This window comes from Vespa crabro, chromosome 2 (genome assembly GCF_910589235.1).
Source record: "Vespa crabro chromosome 2, iyVesCrab1.2, whole genome shotgun sequence".
NCBI classification, from domain to species: Eukaryota; Metazoa; Arthropoda; class Insecta; order Hymenoptera; family Vespidae; genus Vespa; species Vespa crabro.
In genome coordinates, this window is record NC_060956.1 from 21,649,664 (window position 1) to 21,658,036 (window position 8,373).

The following is an 8,373-nucleotide window of genomic DNA, read 5'->3' on the forward strand; positions in this document are numbered from 1 at the left end:
AAGAAAAGAATGAGGGAAAAAAGAAGAATAAAAAAGGAAGAAAGAGAAGAAAAAGAAAAAGGACAAAAATCATAATATGAACAAACGTCGAGCTAATCGAGAAGTTCGCTAATAGACGTGAAAAGCCTTGATGATTATCTATGTTAAGTACGTCGTCGGTGGAGGCTTCCATATCCCTGTTATATCAGCAATGTTTCCGACGAGACTCGATGAGACGCTAGTAGTACATACATACATAGGTTAGAGAGAGAGAGAGAGAGAGAGAGAGAGAAAGAGAGAGAGTAGATAGTAGGGGGTGGGAAGTAGCAAGGGGTGTCCGGTCGGCATGCTTTCGACACCCCTACTACCTACACCGATATCACCACGATATTGCATCTCCTCTTGCGTCCTCTCCGTAATCCTGATTCTCTTCCCACCCCCCACTCTCTCTCTCTCTCTCTCTCTCTGTCTGTCTCTGTCTTCGTCTCCGTCTATCTCCGTCTCTCTCTCTCTCTCTTTTTCACTCTCGAATAGGGGATGTAGAAAGGGTAGAGGGATGGTGAGAGGAAAGGAAGAAGAGAATGGTTCGCGAAGGGTGGTGGAAAAGTGGTGGAGCTTGAAAGAGCCACGCCCCAATCGTACAAACCTCGAGCGTTGAAATCGGAGGGTGTCTCTCTATCCGCGGCTCAGCTCAACTCGGGGGTGGCTCTCGTCTACGTCCAACCGAGAGAGACACGAACGCAACCACCACAGAGGTCACCGCGCGCAACGAAGTCGAATCACAGTCGTATCCTTTATCAGCGATGTCACAGAACATCCACGCGTGTCACCGAACTACAAAACGTCGAACTTTAATCTATAAATAGTTAGTTCCAAATAAAATTTCTTTCGATATTATAATTAGAATTTATCGTTTCGTATATCGATCGATTATAATCTCTATCATAAATTATTTCTTTTGTTTTCATTGAATAATCATTGGAGAATAAGAAAGCTGGTTGGAGGGGTGGGTAGGCGGGAGGGGAGGGAAGGGTTATTAAAATCGACACATTGTTATTTATACGAGAAAGGAGAGTGCGCGATGATCGAAAAAATATTATGGCAATGGCTCATGGTGTTACGGAGAACTTGTGATCTAAGACGATCGATAAGATCCGAGCTCATAGCTAATTAATTATGTGTAGATTTTGTGGTGTTATATATCTTATAAAGATCGTCGATGATTTGTCCTTCGATCTTGTTTAGCTCATTTCATTCGAAGATAATGGAAGAAGAACTTCTTCTTGAAAAGTTTTCATCAACGTGAGTTGGTAGTTCGAATACTGTGATATTTGTAATTCCGAAGGAATTTTTCGTTTCTACTTGCTTGCGAAAATTATACGAAGATAAAGGATCGAAAAGGATCGAAGAGGAAAAGGAGGAAGAAGAAGAAGAAGAGGAAGAAGAAGAAGAAGAAAAGAGCAAGAAGGCGAGCAATATCAAATCACGTAACATGGTAGAGAGTATCTATGCTGGTGATTCACCGAGATCACGTTCTCCGATGACGGAACCATCGAGTCCTCTTCAAGATGGTCCCGGTATATCCGGTTACAATCATCGTTATTTATATAATTATTCACCGGAGGGCCCACAACATAAATTAAAAAATCACGATGCCCAAAATCATGCGTCTTCGAGGCGGCACGAAGTCGAATCACGGGAAAGAACGTTCTCCAGAAGTCCAGTGAGTTCGGAAGAGGCAGGTTATCGACCTCGTGAAATCTCAAGGCCGAGTTCCTCCGCTACCATGTCCTCGCCCACCTCTCTATTTACCATCGACAGTATCCTAGCACCTAGACCGATCGCTAATATACCCCCTACAAGTACTACGAGCTTAAACTCCATGATACAGAATCCGGAAACCGTCGGTTCACCTTCGAGGACAACAACCATTCATCCTCTTCAACAACAGCTTCATCATTTGGCCTTCACCTCGGCGGATTTTTTCGGTGCGTCCTTTTAAAAATAATTTCATTCGGTCCGACACATTAAAATAATTTCATTCCTTTATCGAGTAATGATCGTACATTATATTAATGTATTATCATCGAAACCGTCATATCTTAACGAACCTTTTCTTTCTTTTCCTTTTTCTTTTTTCTTTTTTTTTTTTTTCGAATTGATACGTCGATACGTCATTATCATCGAACATCGAAGAGCAAATTTTTATACGAATAAGAAAATATTTATGAAAATTTGATTGCGTCAACGGGAAATATTTATTTTTTATTCGTCCCTTGTACGTAGTGACATTGAGAAGACGTAACGTTATCTCTCTCTCTCTCTCTCTTTTTTGATCGTACGATGAGCGGGTAGAGGTAAGAGGCGGATGAAAAAGAAATGAAGAAAAAAAATGAAGAAAAAAATGAAGGAAAGAGAAAAAAAAAGCAGAAAAGAAACGAAAGAACGTGCAAATCCCTTGAGGCTCGACGCCTTCCCGTACCGAAATTTCCTTTATGCCCGGAGGGCTTTAAGTATTTCCATGAGGCGCAAGAGTCTCTCCGCGAGTCTCCGCTCTTGTTGGGGATGCGCCTGCTGAAATCCGTTTCAATCACGCACGAACGATTTGCCTCCTTGCAATCCTGTCGGAAGCTCGAGAAAGAAAGATAAACTATACGAGAAACGATGATAAAAGGTAGAAGGAGAAAGATAGAGATAGAGATAGATAGATAGATAGATAAATAAAGAGAGAGAGAGAGAGTTCGATAAAAGCTGAAATTCTCCCTTCGCGCATTTTTATGCGAGACGTCGCGTCTAAGAAGCTTTTTTTTCTTCTCTCTTTTTCTTTTTTTTTCTTCTTCTTCTTTTTCGAGATTTTAAACTAAAACGTCCCATGGGATCGTGCTCGTTCATTCGCTTTTTATCCTTTTGCACCATGAAATGGGGCTGCCGTCGCTTTCTCTCTCTCTCTCTCTCTCTCTCTCTATCTTTCTCTCTTTGTCTCATTTTCATTTTCTCATTCCATTTACTACTTCCATTAGAAGAATAATTTTTCTAATTTTTTAGTCGGAGATAAACTTCGTTTAATCTCGCAATCTTTATCTCGATCGATTAACATTATCATCATATCTTTCTGAAATGAAAATTATTAAAATGTATTTAATTAACCCGTGTAAAAATATCCGTGTTATAAGATAACGTATGTTTGTTATTAATATCTTTCAGCCGCCGCATATCCTGCCTTATATCCAGGACAATATGTAGCTGCTATGGCTGCTGCAGGTGTTTCTCTTCATGGACAACCTACGTTTTATCATACTGGTCATCCTTATCAGATGAATCCAAGTACACCAGGTGTTGGTCCAATGACGAAAAGGAAACGTCGTCATCGGACGATATTTACGGAAGAACAGTTGGAACAATTGGAAGCGACTTTTGATAAAACGCATTATCCCGATGTCCTGCTTAGAGAACAATTGGCCCTTCAGGTTGATCTCAAGGAAGAAAGAATCGAGGTGAGTTTTATCGAAGGCCATTATTAACGTGTTTAGTTATTAATAACTTCGTAACGTATAGGTAATATATAGAATATTTATAATGCGATGAACGAATAGAAAATTTCTTTTAACTGTTTAACAATTAACAGAATTATTTATTAATACATTCTACGTAATTTATAAAAAAAAAAAAAAAGAAAAAAAATTTGTCTTAGCGACAGCTAAGATCCTAAAACTGTTCTATCCTCTATGATGGGTTAAATCAAGCGTGCCAGACAAATTACTTTGAATATCGGGTTTCGAAGAGACAAACATTTGGGAACATCCGTATACGTATTTTAGGGGCTGCACGGACAATTTGTAACGTCGACAAACTTTACGGTCCATCCCCCAATGTGACGAGCCTAAGTATACGAGAACAGAGGTCTGTGTTCTGGTTTGTTTGGTATTCTAATGGACACAAAAGCCAGTAATATTTTAATGCGTTTATTAAAATTTAGCGAGAGTGGGAGATTATTTATCGCTTGCCGTCCAACTTGAACCAACAAGTTGCTTGGTTGCTAGATTAAAAGCTTTGCCGATAATGTGTTTGCCTTCGATCACAGGCATAATTACATGTGTGTCTACTACGTGTTTCGCACACATTTATCTATGAACACACGTATAATGGTTTACGAGAGAGAGAGAGAGAGAGAGAGAGAGAGAGAAAAGGGAGGAGAGAGAGAGAGAGAGAGAAAGAGAAAGAGAGCACATTACGATTCTTCCCTTCTCTTTCTCTATTTGTACTTTCGATATATCGAAAGAGTTTCTGTGTTTCGTTGGTTTAACATTGACACACACGTATCGCGCTTCAATCGTCATTTTGTCTGTTGTTCTCTTTTTTTTTCTTTTTATATTTTTACTTTTCCTTTCTTTTTTCATTACTCACACGATCGTTCAACGATCCTTATTTATTTAATTAATTGATTCGACTGAAAATCTATCGAGAAAAATCAAAGTAAACGGTGTTAAACATATGAATGAAAATATTTTTCTAATCCGACGGTAAGAAGTCAAGAGAGAGGAAGATAGATACACACATACACACACATATAGAAAGAGAGACAGATATAGAGAGGAGGAAAGAGAGAGAGAGAGAGAGAGAGGACGAATATCGAATAATATAAATGAGAGGTTACATTAAAGAATATATTTGAAAAAATATGAAACTCTGAAGTTCATGTCAAACAATTTGTACCGAAACGAACACAGACGCTATCGTAAAGTCATTCACACTTGAGGCGGCCACTGTGAGCCCACCCACGTAGTCGGCTTTGAACAAAGAGAATCCTTCCTCTTGAGAAAGAGTCTTTAAAGACTTTGAAACAACATATACCTGAGTTGCACCTGCCGCAACAAGCAAGCAAGCAAGCAAGCAAGCAAGCTAGCAAGCTAGCTAGCTAGCTAGCTAGCAAGTAACCGAGCTAGCGAGCAAGCGAGCGAACGCTTTCGTGTTTGCACGGAATTAGTAGGAAAGCGACTTTTGATGCTTGGAACAAGACGGATAGAACGTAGAAGAAAAGGAGATGGAGGAAATGAAGGAAATTGAGGTACAAGAGGAAAAGAAGGAGGAAAAGGAGGAAGAGGAGGAGGAGGAGGAGGATCCATAGGAGGAAAGGACACACGGCCAAAAGGGAATACGACCTCAAGCATTCTATGTTTGAAGAAAGTTCGGAGGAAGAGGGGAATTGTTTGTTCCTACGACGATTCCGCGTATTTCGAAGATACGAAGACGTCCGAAAAGGATCCTTAGATTATTCCCAACAATCCCCTTTTCTTTTTTCTTTTTTTTTTTTTTTGTCTTCTTTCGTTTTCTTATCGTTTCTTTCTTTTTTTTTCTTTTTTTCTTTTTTCACTTTGCCAGGAATCATTCATCATTCGTCCATTAACACATCTTTTGATAGAAGCTTGAAGCTTGATAGAAGCTTGATAAGCGTCGCTCGAGACGTTCTGCTAATTTCTTCTTTTCTCGTCCGTATTTTTCTTATGTTTTTCAGATTTCTTTTTCTTTTTCTTGTTTTTTTTTGTTATAACATTTTAAAGACCGAAATCATACTTTCCATTAAGAGTTAAAGTTCAATCGAGAAAATACGACGATCTATTGATCATCGATTCAATGATGAATATGTTAATATATCATGTAATCTTTATCAATGACGAATGACTTCGTCTTGTTGGCTATATTTTTTATATATTTTAAAAAATTTTCTCTCTCTTCATATACATAAGAAATTTAAGATTCCAAAAGTATACTCTCTATAATAAGAATAAAATCTGATTGAAGGAAGAAAAATTGATGACAATTATGAAAGAGATACATAACGCATATAAGAAATAAATTTGAAAAAGGTTACGTTCGTTTTATTTCTTTCATTTAAATCAATTGCCTCGATTGCCCATATGTCTTCGTTAATCGAAACATATTTTATCTTCGTAAGGATAAAAGAGAAGCGATACTTTTTGTTATCTTTTTTATTATTATTCTTTTCCTTTTTCTTTCTTTCTTTTTTCGTTTCTCTTTTTTTTTTTGTTTTTTCTTTTTTTTTTGTTTTTTTACGTTTCTCAAAAGAAACACCGGGTTTTGGGACGTTCCGTTTGTCATGTAAAATATTATACGGCGAAATTTAGAATAGGCGGTAGACAGTAGATATCGATTGTCGTATGCGAGCTTGCTGCTAATCGATTTGGACAGGCGTAAGGGACTAATGCCGATTTCAAATGTGGCACGTTTGATCTTTCGTCGGACCCTTCTCGTTAAGAATCCTCTCGATCCTGGGACACATTAATGGATGAAATGAAATGCTACGTGCTAGAGAGATGCCCCGAGCAATTATTCTCCTAGCTAGAAAATACTTTTAAAAGGGTGTTGTTAGAGAAAGAGGGAGAGAGAGAGAGAGAGAGAGAGAGAGAGAGAGAGAGAGATAGACTGTTCACGTTGGATTCACGGGGACTCGGCGTGAAAAACTTTTCGGAGATGATAATGAAAAGGTAGACGACGACGGGATTACGAGTTATGTTACGAACGAAGTTAATCTTCCATTGTACCGTGCGTTTTAATAAATGCAATATACAAAACAGTTCTCCTCCTTCGACATAAATTTTTGTTACGTTTGAAACGTTGATGCTTTCTCTCTTTCTCTCTCTCTGTCTCTCACCCGTACACATATTAATGTAGCTCTCCCGTTTTTGTATTCGGTTTATAAAGCACCGAACGATTAACCGTTATTAAAATTCTTTTCGTCAACGTGAAGCGTACTCGAAAAAACAGCTAGTCTGCTAGACTTTTTCTCTTGGCAATGTCCCATTATAATAATAATAATAATAATAATAATAATAATTACTATTATTATTATTATTATTATTATTATTATTATTATTATTATTATTATTATTTGTACATGTAAATAACGTAGGAAGAATCTCACGTAGGGGGAATAAGTAAATGCGAGAGAGTACAATGATTTTTTTAGGTAATTGTGCGATCGAAATATACGTACATGTGTATATAATATGTATATATATGTGTGCCTATATATATATATATATATATATATATATATATATATATATATATACACATATACCCACACGGAGACAGACACACACAAATACACATAGTAGGGAATTTTCATGGAACGAAGGGGGTCGAGAAGGGTGTTCGAGGGTTGGAATCGCGTAGGGTGCGGTGTTGCACGACTATCATTTTCAATCTTAAAACGATCTTCGCCTATCTCCACGGGATTCGTTCGGGAATACCCACAAATGCAAATGCAATCGTCCAACGGCGGGCTTCCTTCATAAAGCAATCCGTGTTCTAGGTATGGTTCAAGAATCGTCGTGCCAAGTGGCGCAAACAAAAACGCGAGGAACAAGAACGCATGCGAAAACTCCAGCTGGAACAACGTCAACACAACGAGGATGGAGTATCGACGGCATCGATTAGGGTTACCGATCATTTAACCTTGACCAGACAACAACAGCAACAACAGCAGCAACAGCAACAACAACAACAACAACAACAACAGCAGCAGCAACAGCAGCAACAACAACAACAACAACAACAGCACGAACAAGAAACTGACAGTTCCGATCTGGAGGTCGCGTAGTCGCTAAAGGACTTCGTCCAAATCGTTTTTTCACCGTGCGTCGCCATTGAAGCCGCTGGAGGTTGACTTTTCTTCTCGCTTGGGAAGCCTGTAAATACGGAACTAGAATGTAAATATTCCTGTAAATATGGCTAACGATGAATGTGTATAAACGAAATAAATTATTGCATCTAACAGATCAAAAGATATCATTCTCTTTATATCTACGTATGCATATTATATAAAAGGTTTAATTTTTGTTCTTTCTTTCTTTTTTTTTCTTTTTTTTTTTTCTTTTGTTTGTTTTTTTGAATGTCGTTTAATATCTCCCATCGAATATTATTCTTACGTGAATTAGAAAGCATATACATACTTATGTGTCTGTGTATGTATATATATATATATATATATATATATATATATATATATATATATATAAAAGTAACTTTCTATCGAAGGGGTGCCGAAGATATTGCCATGTGCAAGTTCACCGAAAGGTAAGTTCGTGCCAAGTTCGTGCGAGTACAGGGCAATCGGAAACTAAGTCGCACTGCTTTATACACATTTAATGGGTTCCACGCTGATGTACTGAAACCTAAAGACGATCGGCTTATCATTTATCCCTTCTTTTACTTTATTTAATCCATCGAACTTTCTTCTTTCTTTTGTTATTTTTCTTTTTTTCTTCTCTTTTCTTTTTTTTTTTTAATACTGAATTTACAGAACACGAATAATGACTTTTCTTTTTTTTTCGAGGATGAGAAGAGATACACACAATGAACGTTTTAAAAAAA

The 8,373-nt window shown here is 37.7% G+C and overlaps 1 protein-coding gene across 1 annotated transcript; it reads left to right on the plus strand.

The window, feature by feature from the left end:
• Positions 1-1,025: 1,025 nt before the first annotated feature.
• Positions 1,026-7,769, plus strand: LOC124433133 (homeobox protein goosecoid-like). The gene is made up of 4 exons (XM_046982786.1): positions 1,026-1,281; positions 1,365-1,967; positions 3,184-3,473; positions 7,313-7,769. Exons 2-4 carry the CDS (start codon positions 1,472-1,474, stop codon positions 7,598-7,600), a joined length of 1,074 nt encoding a protein of 357 aa, XP_046838742.1. The 5' UTR covers positions 1,026-1,281; positions 1,365-1,471; the 3' UTR covers positions 7,601-7,769.
• Positions 7,770-8,373: the final 604 nt, after the last annotated feature.